At 35.6% G+C, this 19,682-nt stretch overlaps 1 protein-coding gene across 1 annotated transcript; it reads left to right on the forward strand.

Moving 5' to 3' along the window:
* The first annotated feature begins 6,051 nt into the window (after positions 1-6,051).
* On the forward strand, positions 6,052-19,053 carry SYCP3 (synaptonemal complex protein 3). The gene is made up of 7 exons (XM_044679148.1): positions 6,052-6,199; positions 6,957-7,038; positions 9,457-9,491; positions 11,741-11,858; positions 13,845-13,944; positions 16,625-16,728; positions 18,861-19,053. Exons 1-7 carry the CDS (start codon positions 6,067-6,069, stop codon positions 19,051-19,053), a joined length of 765 nt encoding a protein of 254 aa, XP_044535083.1. The 5' UTR covers positions 6,052-6,066.
* The last annotated feature ends 629 nt before the right edge of the window (positions 19,054-19,682 follow it).

Consider the following 19,682-nt stretch of genomic DNA (forward strand, 5'->3'; position numbering starts at 1 on the left):
GAGAATATAGTCAAGGAGAGAGGGCAAAGGACTTGAGAGAGGTAGAGGCAAAGAGAGATAGGGAGAAGAGGAAAGGGAGGAAGAAAGAAGAGGGAAAGAGAAAGTGACAGGGAGAGGGGGAGATGGAATGAAAGGGGAAGGGGTGGGAGAAGAGACAGAAAGAAAAAGCATCACATAACCCTGGACAAGTCACTTAACCCCCATTGCCTGGCCCTTACTACTCCTCTGCCTTGGAGTGAATGAGTTTTTTAAAATTAATAAAAAGAAATGAAGAATGAACAATTCTCATCACACATTCCCTTCTACCGCCTCTCCTCATCTCCTCCCTTTTTCTCTTTCTCTCTATTCCTCTCCCCTTCCCGTCTTCCTTTTCCTTCTCATCCCTCTTGCTTTTTTCTTTCTCTCCCTTCCTCCTTCCTTCTTTTCTCATCCTTTCTCCTTCCCTTCCTGGTTCTCTCCTTTTCCCTTTCCCTTTCCCCTTTCCCCTCCCCCTCTGCCATCCTTTCTCCCCCTCCTCTCACGCTTCCGTCCTCATTCTACTAGCTCCTCCCCACCCAGCTCTTCACGCTTGCGCAATAGGGTCAGAACAGCCCGGGAGCGCGTGCCTCTTTTCCCTCCTTGAGCCGTGGGCAGGCGCAGTCCTCATTTCCTCTTGTCTCTCATTCTTGTCCACGTAGCTCCCAAGGTTTGAGGCGTGGTTCAGGGTCCTGGGCTAAAGGTTGCAGCGACCCCCAGGGTCTGAGCCAAATCCAGTGGCGACAAAGGTAAGACTTTCCACACCTTCTCAGCGAGGCCTGGATGGGAGGGAAAGCCCCAGGAGTGTCCTGGAGGGGGAGGGGCGGATGGGCCTCGCGGAGGAAACTGAGGCTCAGAGCGGCCCCTCTTGCTTAGTTGCTGCGATATGGTCATTTTTGGTTTGAATTTAGAGTGTTTGTAGGGGGAGGGAGGTTATGGAAGAAAAAGTCTTTGGTGCCCTCTGAGGGATGGGAGAGAGAATTTGGAACACAAAATTAAAAAAAAGAAGTGTTTAAAAATTGGTGGAAATTACTGTTTTATGCTTGAATGGAGACTTCCTAACCTGGAGTCCGAGAGCTTGTTCCACAAACAATTGGATAATTGCATTTCAATATAATTGGTTTCCTTAGCATTTTATTTTATTTCTAGTTTTATCATTTGAAAATATTTTTCCTAGAAAGCAGGTCCAGTAGACTTCACCAGGCTGCTAAAGTTGGAGGAAAATGTGTTAGCACCTGTTACCCACCACACTGATCTCCGTGCCCTCCTTTAAGTCTCTGCTGCTAGGAAAACGAAGAAAAGCCCCTAGGTGGCCCCTCCACTCTTGGAGCTCCCATTCCCTTTGTAATTAGAAATATCTGGTAGGTTGTGAGGAAGGCTCTGGGAACTCTGCTAGGATGCATTTGGCTTGATTATGTTTGTGTGTGAGAAAAGTTGGAGAAACCCAGTATTGGCTCCAAGACAGAAGGTAAGGGTTAAAAAAAAAAAAAAAAAATCTAGCTCCAAACACTAGCAGTGTGACCCTGCATAAGTCATTTAGCCTCATTTGCCAAGTCCTTTCCCTTTGCCTTAGAATTGTTACTAAGACAGAAAGTACAGATTTTAAAAAACAAACACACCGGTAGCTAGGTGGTTCATTAGATTGGGAGCCAGGCCTTGAGATGGAAGGTCCTGGATTTAAAGTTGGCCTCAGACACTTCTTAGCTGTGTGACCCTGGGCATGTCACTTAACCTTGAGATTGTGTAGCCTTTGCCATTCTTCTCTCTTAGAATTGATACTGAGACAGAAGGTAAGGGTTTTAAAAAAAAACAAAACATTCTCATGTTCAGCATATTTCAAAAGTTTATTAAAATGAGACAGAAGATTCTTCTGATTTAAAATAAATTTAATATTTTAATAACCGTTAATATATTTCAGAAGATCTAGGTTCCAACCAGTGTTATTACTCCTTTCTTCAGTTTGAATTGCAGTTTCTCTGAGATATATAGAATATGAGGTCTTTGGTTTCTGTGTCCAAAAAATAAAATTAGGTAAGGCCCAACTTTCTAGTGAAGGATGTAACTGCAATCGCCCACTCTGGCTTTTGGTACTACTTTTGGTGTATTCTCTATTACCTGTGGCCTTATCCAAAGCCTTTCTTTAAATAAAAAAAAATTTTAAAAATACATTTCAGCTTAGAAGAATAAAAGAAAAGGTTGTATATGAAATCATGAACTTAATGTTACATGCGATGTTTTAATTATTTGAATTTTGACAGTGACAAAATTGCCATTTTTATGTCCCCTTCTGAAATTTTTTTCTGTAAGTTGTATTAGTTTTTTTTTTGATACACTTGTTTTCTTTTTTTTTTCTCTTTAATTTTTTAGTTTTTAAATCCTTACCTTCCGTCTTGGAGTCAATACTGGGTATTGGCTCCAAGGCAGAAAAGTGGTAAGAGGTAGGCAATGGGGGTTAAGTGACTTGCCCAGGGTCACACATCTGGGACGTGTCTGGGGCCAGATTTGAACCTAGGACCTCCCGTCTCTACGCCTGGCTCTCAATCCACTGAGCTGCCCCCAATACACTTGTTTTCTAAATCTCTTATCATTTTCCATTAAATTTCCCCCTTCCCCATAAAATGGAAGCTTCCTTTTATAACAAATATAGTTAGTAAAATAAAAGAGAAATTGACAGCAAAGATTTTATGAATTTAATTTTTTAGACTAAATATTATTTTTTTAATTACACATTTTTTTCACTTTGTAAAAATCTACCTTATTTCCTCCCTTCCTTTCCCCTTGTGAATGAAAGAAAAACAAAACATCTTTTTCAAACATTGTATAGTCAAGCAAAACAAATTTCAGTCTTGACTATGTCATATAAATAGACACAGACAAATAAATGTGTCTCATTCTGCACTCTGAGTCTTTTATCTCTCTGTCAGGCAGAGAGAATGGTCCATTACTAATCCTCTGGAAAAAGTAGTTAGTTATTAAGGCAGTCAAAAATCCTAATTTTTAGAAGTTGTTTGTCTTTACCATAATATTGTCATTGTTTAAATCGTGTCCTGATTCTGTTCACCTTGCTGTGTATCAGTTCATACAAGTTTTTCCAGTTTCCTCAGAAACTATATCCTTTTCTCTCATATTTATATGTCATAACTCATTCAGCCATTCTTTAATTGATTGCCATCAGCTCGTGTTCCCAGTCTTTGCCATCTCAAAAAGAGCTATAATTTTGTACATCCTTAATTTGTTTTGCTTAGAATTAATCCATCTCTTAATGTGTTCTCCCTCTAAATCTCCCACTCCCTCTTATTTTTCCTATTGAGTGAACTATATATATATATATATATATATACACACACACACACACACACACATTTGTGTGTGTGTGTATGTAGGTATGCTTCCATCTTTTGACCAGCAAAGCAGATTAAGATGAAGTCTTATAAATAGGAGCAGCTAGGAGAGGAGTGCACTAAAAACCTAAGGAGAAGAGAGTATCAAGGAGAAAAAGGTGAGCAATGGTGTCATAGGCTGCAAAGAAGTCAAGAAGGATGAGGACTGAGAAAACACCATTGTGTTTGGCCTTTTCATAGGCCAATTTTTTTTACATAGTAGTAGTTAGGAGTTGCTTTTTTAACATTGGGTTTATACTGATTATTTAGCTTTTTTGGTCAGCTTTTCTTCAATTAATTCACTTACCAACTATATTAAATATTTAAGGCAGGTACTATTATTCTTATTTTGCAGATGGAGAAATTGAGACAGGGTGAAATCGTGATATGGCAAAGCTAACATATTAAGTTAGTGTTACAAGCAGGACTAGAACCCATATACTTCAGTTCCTTGTCAGGACTCTTTCTACTGGAACTCTAAGCATGTTAAACTACCAGTAGTTTGAAGAGTGAGTTGAGCTGAGACTAAAGTGAACAACATGGCTGGGGCTCTTCAGGAAATTGTGATGACCCTAATCCATTTTTATGGAATTGTGAACTAGTCCAACTATCCTAGAGAACTACATGAAAAGGAACACAAAACTGTGCATGCCCTTTGACCCAGCAATATTAGGTCTGTATCCCAAAGAGATTAAAGGAAAGAGAAAAGGAACTATTTGTACAAAAATACTCATAGCAGTTCTTTTTGTGGTGGCAAAGAATTGGAAATTGAAGGGCTGCCCATCAATTTGGTATTGAACAACTTGTTGCATATGATTGTGATGGAATTCTTTTGTTCTGTAAGAAATGACAAAAGAAAAACTTTGGAAGTCTTATATGAATTGATGCAAAGTGAAGTGAGCAGAACCAGGAAATTATTGTAGGGATTGTAAGTTTTGTAAGGATGATCAACAGTGAAAGATTGAGTTACAGTGGTCAAAAACAATTCTAAAGCTACATGATGAAAAATGCTGTCTACTTCCAGAGAGAGAGAAATAATGAATTCTGAGTGTAAGATGAAGCATGATTTTTAAATTCCTCTGTTTTTCTTTTTATGTATTTTCTTTTGCAACATAGCTAATATTGAAATATGTTTTATATAACCTCACAAATATAATCGATATGTTGCTTGCCTTCTCAAGATGGAAGAGAGGAGAGAATTTGGAACTGAAATTTTTGAAAAATGAATGTTAAATATTTTTATCCATAACTGTGAAATATTTAATGAAATAAAAATATGGGTTTTTTTAAGTGATGATGCCAGCCAGAAATTCAGAAATCAGGAGAGCAAACCTCAAAACAAGAGTCATCTTCAGTTAGGCAGGGCAACTAGTGAAGTAGTCCAGAAAATATATTAAGTAGTGATCTTTCATCTGGACCAATTCAAAGGCCTCCTAATTGGCCTATTAAACCTCAGATTTCTCTCCACATTCCATTCCATCCTTTATACAGATGCCAAAGTTATTTTCCTTAAGAACAGGTATAGTGCTTCTATAAAAATAAAATAAAATTTTTTAAACCCTTACCTTCTATCTTAGAATCAATACTGTGTATTAGTTCCAAGGCAGAAAATCAGTAAGGGCTAGGCAATGGAAGTTAAAATGATTTACCCAGGGTCACATAGCTAGGAAGTGTCTTAAGCCAGATTTAAACCCAAGATATCTCCCATTTCTATGCCTGGCTCTCAATCCACTGAACCCCTCAACTACCCACCACATCACTCTTCTAAGCAAACTTTAAATGGCTGCTTACTTGCCTCTTAGATAAAATAAAAAATTCTTTTGGCTTTACAACTCTTCATAACTTGGACGTAGCCAAACTTCAAGTGCATTATAGATTACTGTTCTTTCTATGTTCAATTCTAGCCACACTAGCTTTCTAGTTGTTCTTACACAGTTCATCTCCCATGTTTGAGCTTTTTTTTAAAAAATTTAAGCATTTTTCCATGATTCTATGATTCATGTTCTTTCCCTCCCCTTTTTCTCTCCCCCCTCCCAGAGCTGACAAGCATTTCCATTGGGTTATATATGTATTATCACTCAATACATGATTATGCTTTTGCTGGTCATATACTAGTCTTAGAATGCACTCCCTAACTTCCTTCAAGATACTGCAAAAAACTACCTTTTTCATAAAACTTTTCCTAGACCCCACAACTGCTTGTGTCATTACCTTATAATTATTACTATTTTTTAAGACTCATACCCTACTCAGTATTGATTTTAACACAGAAAAGCAGTAAGGACTAGGCAGTTGGGTTTAAGGCATTTGCCAAGGCCAATTTTGAACTTAGGACCTCCTCTCTCCAGGCCTGGCTCTCTATCTACTGAGCCACCTAGCTGCCCTCATAATTATTTTGAATGTCTTTCTGTATATATTTTATATGTGCTGATGTTTGCCCATATCTCTCAAGCTCCTTAAATGAAGGGATTGTTTTATGTTTTGTGTTTATGTCCCTTACACCTAATATGGTCCCTAGCCCATAGTCAGAATTTAATATGTTTGTTGATTGTATGATTATCCCTTACACATTTCCACTTCTTTCTCCAGTTCTTTATCTCTTAGATTTAATCCTTGAAATTAAAAAGTGTTTTAAAATCTCATATTTATTACAGTAAGAATCTGCCTAGTTATGGCACCCTCAGGAAGAAAACATGTAGGGAAATCTGGGAAGCCAGCAATGGAAGCTCAAGGGAGCCGAGCTTATGACTTTGATAAAGAAGACAAGAAAGATCTAAGTGGTTCTGAGGAAGATGCTAGGGAAGGTACAGTATAACAAATTCACATCTCGATATGGGTGGTATATACTATCCATAGCTATGTGAAATGAAGTGCATTTTGTATTTTATAATGCATAAAATATAAATTAAATATAGCTTATATTTTCCCCTACAGGTTTCTTTTACTTCATGTGCCCATTACATATGCTTGTGATCTGTTGCTATATAGCCTTTAAGAGCTCAGACACCTTATAATGAGTTAGGTTATAAATGGGTGGTACTTTGTATTTCAAGAATCTTTGGTTTCCTTGGTCTCCTTCAACTAGTACAGATAATTTCCTTTTCTACTTTAATAGGTGGCCTTTTTGAGTGATTGGGAATTTCATCATTTTTTACCCAGTTTGACAATGAGCCTCTTCAAATTTTTAGCTAGAGTACTGCTCAAATGATATTCAGACAGTGGGCAGCCTACACTTAAAGCCTTTCTATCTTGGTAGGACCTATCAGAGCTCTTATGCTATGGCACAGCCTATGAGCACCTTGAGTCATTACCATACCACAACTATAGTTATGAAAACGACACAACTTTAAAAGGCTTTACTCTCAAAGTTAGAATAAACAGAGCCAAGAAAACAAAATTCTATACAGAATGACTACAACAATGTAAATGGAAAGAACTACACATACCTATACAAAAATTAAAAATGAATATACAAAAGGTCAAAAGATGAGAATATTACTTCAGGAGAATCATACAGTCACAAATTTAATTTCAGATTCTTCTCTTTTGTCAAAATTGTAGGAGAAACTTCAGTAGTTGAAAAGCATGGGAAAAAAAGACCTTCTACAGTTATTAATCATGGAGCAGTTGAAGAAGATATGGGGTAATATTAAAATAGTTTATTTCTTTCAGTTAAATTTTTTAAAATAAGTTTTTAGTGATGCATTTTGTTTTTTACAACATCATAGTTTTCTACCATATCCCTTCTTCTTCCAATAGAGCCATTCCATTTAACAAATGTGTGTGTGTGTGTGTGTGTGTGTATTTTAAAGATTTCCCCAAACCTCACAAAAAAAAAAGAAGGAAAGAAAAGTAACAGGAATACTTTGGAAATGTCTGAAAACATGTGCAGTGTGTCACACCTGTGGACATCTCTACAAGAGAATATGTCTGCTCATATGCCTTCTTTCAAGCCACGCTTAATCTATAATTTTACTATATTTACTTTTAATTTTTGTATATATGTGTGTGTGTGGTTCTTTCCATTTACATTGTTGTAGTCATTGAGTACAGAATTTTATTTTCTTGGTTCTGCTTTTATTTTGCTTCAGTTCATGTAGATCTTTCAGCACTTCTCTGTATTTATCATATTCATCATTTCTTACCACAATTTGTTTAGCCATTCCCTAATCATTGGGTATCTTTTTCCAATTTTTTATCACAAAAAATGTTGCTATAAATACACTGGCATATATGGAGAGTTTATTTTTTATATCTTCCTTATGGTATAAGTCTAATAATAGGATTGTTTCCATTACTGGGTAAAAGGGTTAAGAGCATTTTAGTCACTTTATGTATATAATTCCAAATTGCTTTTCAAAATGATCATACCCTTTTGCAGCTACCAACTCCACCAACAATTCATTCACACACCTATCATCCCATAACTCCTCCAACATTGATTGCTCCCATTTTTTGTCGTTTTTGCCAATTTGATGGTTATGAGATGAAACCTCAGGGTTGTTTTGGATTGCATTTCTCTTTATAAGGATTTGGAGCATTCTTTCATGAAATGGTGAATGCTTTGCTTTTTTTCTGTGAGGATGGATTTTTTAATATCTTTTGACCACTTATTTATTAGGGATGGCTATTAGTGATATGTGTGTGTGTGTGTTAATTGTTTGTATATTTTAGATACCAAACCCTTATTGGAGAGATACAAAGATTTTCTCCCTCCATTCCACCACTTCCCTTCCTTAGGTGCATTAATTTTGTCTGTGTAGAGAAGCTTTTCATTTTCATGTAATCAGAGTTCTCTGTTTTATCATTTATAATTGCTTAAGTCCTTGTTTGGTTAAGAATATATCTACCCATATCTGTGAGAGAGATATTTTCTATTTCTAATTTTTTAAAAAGAAGACGAGCTTTAATATCCAGGGCTGGTATTCATTTAGAATGTATGTGGAATATGGTTTAAGGTGTGTATGGAAGCCTACTTTCTGGCAGATCACTTTCCTGTTTTCCCATTGAATTCTATTGTTTCTGATTCTTCATTTTCTAGTCTTCATAGTCTGTTCCATTGATATCCTTTTTCAGTTTTTTAACCAGTATCAAATTGTTTTGATCACTTCTGCTTTATCATATAGTTTGAAATCTGAAAGTGTTATTCCCCCTTCCTCTCTACTTGAATATTATTTGCCATAATATTCTAGATCTTTTTTCCCAAATAAATGTTATTATTTTAATCAAGTTCTATAAAGTATCTCCTTCTTAATTTGATTGGTATAGCATTAAAAGTGTAAATTAAACTTTGGTGGTATTGTCATTTTTATTTTATTGACTTGACCCAGTTATGAACACTGAATATTCTAAAGTTTTTTAAAATTGTTCTTTATTTCTTTAAGTAGCACTTCGTAATTGTTTTGTATCTGTACAAGTCTTTTGTGTGCTTTGATAGGTCAATTCTCAGATATTTTATGAATTTTGTAATTGTTTGGGTTGAGATTTCATTGTATTTTGGATTTTGTTGTTATGGAAAAGAAGTTGATATTTGTAGATTTATTTTATTTTTTAAGGGTTTATTTTGCATTTACCTCTGATGAAGTTGTTTTCTTGATTGTTGTTCAACCTTTGTTTTTGAGGAAGACCAGTGACATCATGGGATGATGTCTTAACTTGGACATGGATTAGATTAGTATCTTTGATAATTCCCTGGCATTTTCCAAGCATGCCATCATATCATTAGCTAATAGAGTTTTATTTCTTCTCTACCTATCTTTATGTCTTTATTTTTTTTCTATTATTGCTGTTGCTAGCATTTCTAGAACCATATCAAAAACGAGAAGAAAGAGTGGGCATCCTTGTTTTACTCCCGTGTTTGTGTCTAGTGTATTCCCATTAAGTAGTATACTTGCCTTTGGTTTTAGATATTCTTTTTATGATATAAAAAAGATCTCTATACCTGTATTTTTAGTTAAATATTTTAATAGAAGTCTAATATAAATAGAAAGTGCTTTGTGAAAAACTTTTCCAAAAAATTTTAAAGGTATAAGTATATATAACTAAATTATAATTTCTTTAGGGGTGAAGTACAGAATATGTTGGAAAGATTTGGAGGTATGTTTCATGATTTCATTATATTTAAAGAAATTCTTTTTTTAAAGCCTATGCTTGGTTAAATTTGTAGAAGACTATAGAATCATAGGACTGCCACATTTGAGAGGTTTGTGGGCCTTATGTACTGTTTAACATGCATTTATTTGATTTTAGAAATGTATTTGGTATATATCTTGGGGAGAGTTTAGTAAAAATATATGTTTATATGCACATTTAACTTAATCTATGGAATGATGTATGGAAAAGGGTGGAGGAAGTCCAATGTGAGGATTAAAAATTCTAAGAGGCAGTATTTCAGGTATTAAAATTAATTTAATAACAAACTAGCCAATACAAATTAAGTTAGGCATGATTCTCTCAGTAACCAGAAACATTTCATTCAATCTTGAGTCATTAAATACCATTCTGGAAGTTCATTTATTCAGCCCTCCCATATAGACAGTCTTAATTGGTGGACACTTACTGTGGAGGTGGGCTAATATTTTCTAGTCCCTCCCTGATCCTTCATGATGATGGGGAAAGTCAAATGCTGTTTATAAGATTCCACTATCCTTGCTGATCTAAATGAAGAAATGAATTTAGACCTGGTTAAGATTGACTTTTGCCTCTTCAGTCCCAGTAGGGGAATCAATGACATTGCCAATGCCGCCCCCAGACATACGTGGCCTAAACTAATTTTTGTCTCCTAGATAGGATGGAGCTTATATTCTTAATCTTAATTATCCCAATTTTGGAAGCTGCTCTGGGGCAGGGAATGTGAGGGCATTCTCAGAATTGTCAGGACAAAAGAATGGGGGGAAAAACTTGAAAAAATATGTTATTAAACCCTTTTCAAAATAAAAAAAAAATAGAGCATTATTTAGATATAAAAAGGATACAACATTAGGAATAAACCTTCTCACCAGCCCAAACTCAATAAAAATTTGTTGTGTTTACTGTATTCTGAGCACAGTACTAGAACTGGGGATGTAAAGGCAAAAGTTAAACCTTTCTTGTTCTAATGGTGCTTTCATATTATCTCAAATGACCTAGGATCATTGATCTTGGGCTAGAGATATCCTCAGAGCTCAATTCAAGTCCAGTCTTCACTTTTTTCATTTGAGGCCACTAGGTGGCACCCTGGAAATAGCATGGGTCCTGGGGCTAGAGATCCCTTTAGTTCAAAAACCACAACAGACATTTCTTGGCTGTGTAACCCTTGGCAAGACACATAACTTCATTTGCCTCCACATCGTCATCTATAAAATGTAGATAATAAAAGCATTCTCTCAGGGCTGTTGTGAAGATAAAATGAGATGATATTGGTAAAGCACTTTAAGTGCTACATAAGTACTGTTATTAGCGATTATTGTTTTTCACAGGAGTAAACTGACACCATTGAAGGCTGTGACTTGCCAAAGTTAACAAGATAATGTCAAATTCAGGATTTAAACCCCAGGATTTTGACTCCAGATATGGTGCTTTTCCCACTGTACCACACTATAGCTTAAATGCATAAATAAGTTAAAGTATGTGTGTGTACACACACATACAAACATACACAGTATTCTGCCTATTCTTAGATGTAATCACTGATGAAATAGTTTTACAGGCTACGTTTATGACATGGTGTATAGAAATTATTTTTAGTGGGATTAGATTTGGCTAATTAAAAATTTGATAGGAATTCCTGAATTAGATTTTATTTTCCAGAAGCCCTCTAAATTTTATATCTTGAATAAAAAATATTTCAAATTGATAACTTTTTTAAAAAAAAAAGAATTATACACATATAATCTCAGAAAGAAAGAATACTTACCCTTTACTTAAACTTATTCCAAAATGTAGGGAGAGATAAAGGATGTAGCTTGAAACACTAGAGTTTAGATGCTATTATAAAAAGTTTCAAGAATTTCTGTAGCTTACCAGGAAGCATTTTTCTTAGGGTAAAGATTATAGAGGGCAGGTAGGTGGCTCAGTGGTTAGAGAGCCAGGCCTAGACAGGAGGCCTTAGATTGAAATCTGGCCTCAGAGACTTCCTAGCTATGTAACTGTGGACAAGTCAACCCCCTACTGACTTTTTAAAAAAAGATTATAAATTAGGGAAAGAACCACCTTTTTGAAATAGTTGGTACAATGCATATTTTAAATTTAAATACATCATGGCTTCATAGTATTGATGAACTGTCTACTTAGATTATTTTGTTTAGACTTGTATGGTCAACATGTAAACTCCACAACATGAGATTTTGATAAATATTTCATTATAGCTGATATTAACAAGGCTCTTCTTGCAAAGAGGAAAAGATTGGAAATGTATACTAAGGCTTCTCTTAAAACTAGTAATCAGAAAATTGAGCATGTTTGGAAAACACAACAAGAACAGAGGTAAGAATTTATATTAGTAACTTTTTCTGTTTTCAACATAAATGCAAAATGTATATCAAAAAGGTAATTTTGTTTTGTATTTATTGGCATATCAGCTGAAAAATATTTTTTTCTCTCAATATGAGAGAGAAAAGAGCTTTTGCTGTCCTTTATCTCAGACCTCAAAAGGAAAATCCCTTCTCGATCATCAAGTCCAGTGGTATTTTTTCCTGTCTTTATTCATCTTTGTTAACTTGTATAGCAACTGATACTGTTGAATACTCATTCCTTCTGACAGTCTTTACTTTGCATCATTATCTTCAGGTTCTTTTTCGGCCTCTGACTCCTCCTTGAGTTTTTTCTCACCAGGGAACAGCCAGCAGTAGTTGGGTGACTGCTTGTCAGAGGTCCTATAGAGCACATGTAGTCCAAAACACTCCCCAGTGATGCCTGAATCAGATTAAAATGTATTTGGAAATATTGAACAGAAAAATAAAAAATACAATAAAAACAGATATTACATTTTTTCTAGTTCTTGTCCCTTACAACAGTATATGAACAATGGACATATTTCTAGGAATCATAGAAATCATTTATCTTTTCCTTGTGGTTGGCTAGAAAGAACACTGGACTTGAAGTCACAAGATTTGAACTTGAGTACTGGATTTGATCCTCTGTTAAACTGGGGCAAATAGCTTCATTTTTCTGAACCTCCACTGGCTTAAATGACATGGGTCTCTCTTGGACCTCATTCTTTTCATCTCTACTTGCGTAGTCCTACAAGCACCTCAAGCCACAAAACAACCTATCTTTTTTCCCCAAAGCTTACTGTTTATTTATTTCCTTCTGTCAGCAGCATCATTCTCCCAATAATCTATCTTGGTTTCTTTCATCTTTGACTCCTCTTTCATCCACTATATTCAAATGGTTGGCAAATCTTTACAGCATTTTTGTTATCCCATTTTAGGCCATCATTAACTCACAGGTGTAGGGCTGCAAATAGCTTCCTTAATCTTTCTACCTGTTGCTATTTCTTCCCCATCTTTCATCCTACATAATGAACAGATTATGGCCCTTGTTCTGTGTTCTATCTCCACTCTTTAACAAAATTTAATAGTCATCTTTCAGTCATCTGATCTTATTTGTTATTCTTTGTTTAAAAAAAAGACATTTGTTTTTATTTTTTTAACTGTTATTATTATACTCTTGTGAGTTCATGAAATACTTTATGAACTTTGTTGGATCAAATAACTGTTGAATGAAATTTTTGCAGTGCTAAAATAGAAAATACTAAAAACAAATATATGCTGAAATTTTACATAACCTAATTATGTTACAAATTCATACTCAAATTCTGAAATGAATACCTTTATCCTTTAAAAATATTAAAATAACATACATATTTTGTGACACAATTAGTTTTCCTTAGTATTTATTTGATATTTTTATCAATTTTTCAAAAACATTTAATTTGGTAGAACATTTTTTTGAGGGGATGAGGTTTATTTATTTATAATTCTATTTTAAAGTATTTTTCCATGTTTATATGATTCATTTTCTTCCCATCCTTTCTTCCTTCCCCCCTCCCAGACAGAGCTGACAAACAATTCCACTGGGTTATATCTAGTGTTATCACTTGATAATTTGGTAGAACTTTTAAAAGTAGGTTTCCCCCTCAACAATTATACCTTAATTTTTTTCCATTAACAAAAAACTATTACATTTCTTCCAATTAAAAAAAAAACCTATTCTCTAATCTTCGGGAAGTGTCTCTAGATCTAGATAGGTTAGTCCTGCAATGACAGATAGTCCATGACTGGATGTTTAAAGTTTTGATTGAATTTGCTAAAGTATGCACTCCATTGTCATCGTCTTTGACACTCAGAGTGACTTCCCCTTTATGATGAAATGCTTGATCAGTTATTTAAATTGTTTAGTTATTTCTTCAGGAAATTGACAGATTAATTTAAATAATAGTAATGATGATGTTCATGATTCTTTTAACAGGCAGAAACTCAACCATGAATATTCTCAACAGTTCCTGACATTATTTCAGCAGTGGGATGTGGATGTTCAGAAAGCTGAGGAACAGGAAGAGAAACTAGCTGTAGGTATCATGCCTGGAATACTTTATAATTGATATATGTTATAATTAAGTAGAGAAAATACAGACAATTGCTTGGCAATAATCCTGTGGAACTTAATGGGCTACTCTTATTCATAGTTGCTGTGTTTTGTGGTCTTGTTAGCTGTTACCCTGATAGATTCAGGTTCAGATTTGGCATCTGGCCAGAAAAGCATGTTTTCTTCTACTTTAAAAGATCAAAAATCATAATTTTCGTATTAACTCACTTTCCTTATACAACTTCATGCAGATATTATTGTCCTCTTCATTTTATACATGAGCAAACTAAAACTCAGTGAATTTTAATGAATTGGCTATGGTCATAAAGCAGTATCAGAGCTAGAATTTGAACCCGTGCTCTTTCCTTTTCATGCCTTTCTTTTCATTTTGTCATGTTTTCCTTTCCTTTCCTCTTAAAAATAAAAGATAATTAGAAAAATGATAGAATACTACTAATATAGATTGTAACTTTCTTGTTTCATAACTAAAATTAGTAATAAGTATTCTTAAATCACAACTTAGTATTTAAAATTTCTTTCTGATTGTTAAATGCCCAAAGTACTTCTACTACCATGTTATTTAAAAATTAATTGTTGGGGGCAGCTGGGTAGCTCAGTGGATTGAGAGCCAGGCCTAGAGACGGGAGATCCTAGGTTCAAATCTGGCCTCAGACACTTCCCAGCTGTGTGACCCTGGGCAGGTCACTTGACCCCCATTGCCTACCCTTACCACTCTTCCACCTATAAGTCAATACACAGAAGTTAAGGGTTTAAAATTAAAAAAAAATTAAAAAAAAATTAATTGTTGGGGAGGGCAGCTAGGTGGTTAAATGGATAGAGAGCCAGGGCTGGAAACAGAAGGTACTGGGTTCAAATCTGGCTTCAGACGCTTCCTAGCTGTGTGACTCTGGGCAAGTCACTTAACCTCCATTGCCTAGCCCTTACTGCTCTTCTACCCTGGAACCAATACACAGTACTGATTCTAAAATGGAAAGGAAGGGTTTTTTGGAAATGTGTAGTATAGCCTTTAAGTAGAAATGTCTGTGGAATGGTTCTCCATATAGGATTTTAGGTGCAGGACTTTTAACTTAGAGTCATATAACTAGTAAGTGTCTGATGCAGGATTAACAATCAGGTCTTCCTGAGACTTCAAGTCTATCCTATACCACACTGCCTACAAAGAAGCAAAAAGATACTGCTCTTGGGAATTTATAATCTTATGAAAAGATAAACCATATAAATATGAAGCAAATAATGCAGAGTAAAAGCAGGAATTCAAGGTGGGAAGGTTGAATTTGAGTGCTTAGTGAAGCTTTCTTGTAATGGAAATCTTTTTTGGAAGATGGAAAGGTTTAAGTAGCATCTGACTAGTTGGAAAGGTAAGGAGAGGGACAGAAGGAACTTATAGACAGAAGGAACACTGTGAACCAAAATGTGTAGTGGTAAATAAAAGTGTGGTTTGTGTTAGGCATAAAAAGTAGACTAGCTGGCTGATGTGCTTTGGAGACTAAGATTAGGCCAAGCAGATGATGGGTCTCAAGCGCTACAAAGAGTAATTCAGGTCTGGTTATTATAGTTCACTTTTGATTATTTATACTGTTCTGCTAACCAGTTCTCACAAAAATCATACGTCAGTCCATGTCTTCTATTACTTGAAACCGTCTTCTAAGCTGTAGGTTTTACCATGTAATAAATATTATCAGCAATAAGTAGTAGTTAAATATATCGCCTTATTTTTCTTGCTTTTGTATTATATGTTTTCAGCAAAACTTTTTACATACACATACACACAAACACACACAGCAACTAGGTGGCACAGTGAATAAAATATTACACCTGGAGTCAGGAAGACCCAATTTCAAAACCTGGCCTTTAGAACTTAATTGCTATGTGACCTTGAGAAAGTCACTTAACTTCTATCTAGTTGAGGTCCTCATCTATAAAATGAGGACATGATAGCACCCACTTCTCTAGGATGCTGTGAGGATAAAAGAAGATCATATTAGTAAAGCACTTTGTAAACCTTGTGCTTTTAAAAACATTTGTTGAGAACTGTATATATAACACTATTGGGAAAAATTGGAATTTTAGATAAAATGTGACCCCTATATTCATGGGATTTATAGTCTAGAGGACTATGACAGAGAATCACTATGATACAAAATAATGCATAATAAACACAGGAAGAGGAGTAAACAAAGAACTATCTGCAGTTTGAGTATGGAATAGTTATTGACTGGCATTGAAATTATCAGAAAATGCTTCAGTAAAGAACTTTACTTTCAAATCCTCCTCTCTAACTTCCCTATTTTTGATGAGAGCATCATATCATAGTGCCGAGGTTTGCAACCTCACAGTCATCCTTAATTCAGATAGAAATAAAGAAGTCAGAAGGAGGAACAGGTTTGAGTGGAAAGAGATTCATGTCTTTCTTTGCTATTCAGGAAATAAGATAATATGCATATCTAAATATATGTTTGTTCTTTAAGAATGATTTTTTTATTATGACAGGTAAATCAGACTACTAGACCATGATGATAGTGAATTTGCCTTTAATTCCATCATTACTAAATCTAGTGTTTAATTTTTCAGCTATAATTTTCATTTTTGTAATTTTGTAATTTTCAATTTTGTAAGATTGACATTCTTATTGTTGTTTTTAGAATATGTTTCGACAACAACAAAAGGTTTTTCAGCAAGCCAGAATAGTTCAGAGCCAGAGACTGAAAACAATCAAACAGCTGTATGAACAGTTCTTAAAGGTCTGGTATCTATATTATCTTAATGTTTTTATAAAATGTTATGTGAGTTTTAACAGTTTTTTCTAAATTAATGAAAAATGTTTACAAAAACTGTCCTTTAATACTTCATCATGCTCTAGAGGTTACCTTTGTCTCTGACACTTTATTAACCCAGCTGTTAGTTAGAGCCTACTGTGTGCCAAGTGCCAAGCACTGGGAGACAAAGAAAGGCAAAAGACAACCCTTCCTCTCAAAGAGCTCAAAGGGAGAGACAGCCTGCAAATAACTGTGTACAAATAAGCTACTGACAGGATAAATTGGGAATAATCAACAAAAGGAGGGCATTAGGATTAAGGGACATTTGGAAAAGGTTCCTATGGAAGATAAGATTTTAGTTGGACCTTAAAGGAAGTGAGGGAAGCCAGGAGGTGAGGATCAGGAGAGAGAGCATCCAATCAAATTTCCTTACATCCTTTTTGAATGCCTCAGTCACCTCTATAAATATCATTACTATAGAAAAACATTTAAACAAAGTGGTAAAAGGAACATAGTATCAAAGCATCCATTATTTTTCCCACTTTATTTTATTTTTTTTTAGAATATTTTTTCATGGTTACATGATTTATGTTCTCTCCTCCTCTTTTCCCTCCCCCCTCTTGGAGCCAACAAGCAATTCCACTGGTTTATATATATTTTATTACTCAAAACCCATTTCCCTATTAATCATATTTGTAATAATCTTTCAAAGACCACAACCCAAAATTATATACCCATATTATCAAGTGATCAATCATATATTTTTCTTCTGTATTTCTACTCCCATAGTTTTCTCTAGATGTGGATAGCGTTCTTTTTCATAAGTTCCACAGAATTGTTCTTGGATCATTGTATTGCTATTAGTAGAAGAGTTCAAAACATCCATTCTGTACATTTGATGTGGTCTCCTCCTGTGTCCCATCCCCCAGTCCTGATATAGTACTACTAATCTATACTGCCTAAGCAATAGTTCTTTCAGGAGGCTGCACGTACAAATGAAAGCAGTAAATACACTGGAAGTGAGTCCATTTGGACTGCATTTACACACACACACACACACACACACACACACAGCTTTGTATCTATTTTATAGATTGAGTGCATTGGACTGCACTAACAACCTCTTTTGGGAGGTGGTGCTGCTTGCTAAAGGGCCCCTCCAAAGGGAAAAGATATGGCGGGGATTAGCGGACTGTTTCCCATTCACTCGTCATTCTTTCCCAAAGCTCAGAGCTCTCTTAAAACTGCCCTGTGCAGGGGACAGCTGGGTAGCTCAGTGGAGTGAGAATCAGGCCTAGAGACAGGAGGTCCTAGGTTCAAACCCGGCCTCAGCCACTTCCCAGCTGTGTGACCCTGGGCAAGTCACTTGACCCCCATTGCCCACCCTTACCAATCTTCCACCTATGAGACAATACACCGAAGTACAAGGGTTTAAAAAAAAACAAAAAAAAAACTGCCCCGTGCAAAACTCCCATCCACACATTCTCGGCTTGGATATCGCTGGTCCTTCCATGTCTCATTCGTCAGTGAAGTCCTTGAAAGTTCTGTGGAGTCTACTTAAGTGCTCGTGAATACACGCCATAAACAACACAGATTAGTGTATAACAGAAAGATGTTACATATGTAATATGTAATCTTTCCATAACACGTAATAGCCTCCCTGCATAGCAGAGTATATCAGTTATTGAATGACTGGCTTTGACATAATAACGCGTGCTACAGCAAGCACGAGCATCTATGGTGACATGACGCAGCAAGTGATACATGGGACAGCCTTGCATACATTGGCCCAAAGATAAACGTTTTAGATAGAGTGCACAGGTGCTAGGCTTTGTCTTGGTTAATGAGATGACATGCTCAGTCAGTTTGCAGAGGAGCCAACACACTGGATGATGGTATCCAAAAAGACTTTAACAGACTAGATGGGTGATTCCCAAAGTGGGCGCCACCGCCCCCTGGTGGTGCTGCAGTGAATAACTGTAAGGGGGCGGCGATAGTATAAAAGAAAGATGAGGAGATGTAGAAACATTGATTTATGTATGCCGCTCCTAACGCCTACTTTTTCTTTGAACAACGTGCTGGACGTTGGCTCGGTTCCGCGTCCTCCCTCACCTGCATTGAGGTATGTGCAGTCTCGCGCTGCTGCTGTTCATGTGGTGCCACTGAATTGCCGTTCCAAACACGTGAGCACTATGAGCACTGCCGCGGGTAACCATCACTTGTGCGATTGGTCAATCGCAAGGCCAAAGCATGGAATGGCAGCAGGAGTTCTGGCTACTGGCAGCACTACCAGTAGATTTTGGAGCATGCTATGAATCTCCACAGTTACAAGAAGAACTGATGGAAGTAACTACAAATGATGAATTAAAATTGAAATTCAAAAGTGGCTACCAACAATTCTGGCTGCAAAAGGAGATCCCTGTGGCTTATTCTGAAACATGGGCTGTCATTCAAAAGTTCTTAATTGCATTTCCTTCATCATATTTAGTGGAATGTGGATTCAGTGCGGTAACCAATTTATTAACAAAAAAAAGAAACCAATTGCAAATAGTCAATTGCAGTAATTTAAGATTACTGCTGATGGAAATAGAGCTGAGGATTACTAAATTGGTAGCAGCACACCAGGTTCATCCTTCTCATTAAGATGATTTCCAATGTTTTAACTTTTTTTGTATTACATTCTATTCTGAGTTCAATAAATAGTTTCATAATTTCATAGTTCAATGTTTCTGATTTTCACCTTTCTTTACTATATTTTACAAAATATAGTAATTATTACATTAATACATATATCTTTCCTATTAATTGCTATTAAAACTTAACAAAATTAATTTCCAGGGAGTGCTAAGTAATATTTTTTCTGGAAAGGGGGCGGTAGACCAAAAAAGTTTGGGAACCACTGGACTAGATCATTGAGTCTTAAGAAGATGACATTCAGTAGGGA

This window comes from Gracilinanus agilis, chromosome 5 (genome assembly GCF_016433145.1).
Source record: "Gracilinanus agilis isolate LMUSP501 chromosome 5, AgileGrace, whole genome shotgun sequence".
Taxonomy (NCBI): Eukaryota; Metazoa; Chordata; class Mammalia; order Didelphimorphia; family Didelphidae; genus Gracilinanus; species Gracilinanus agilis.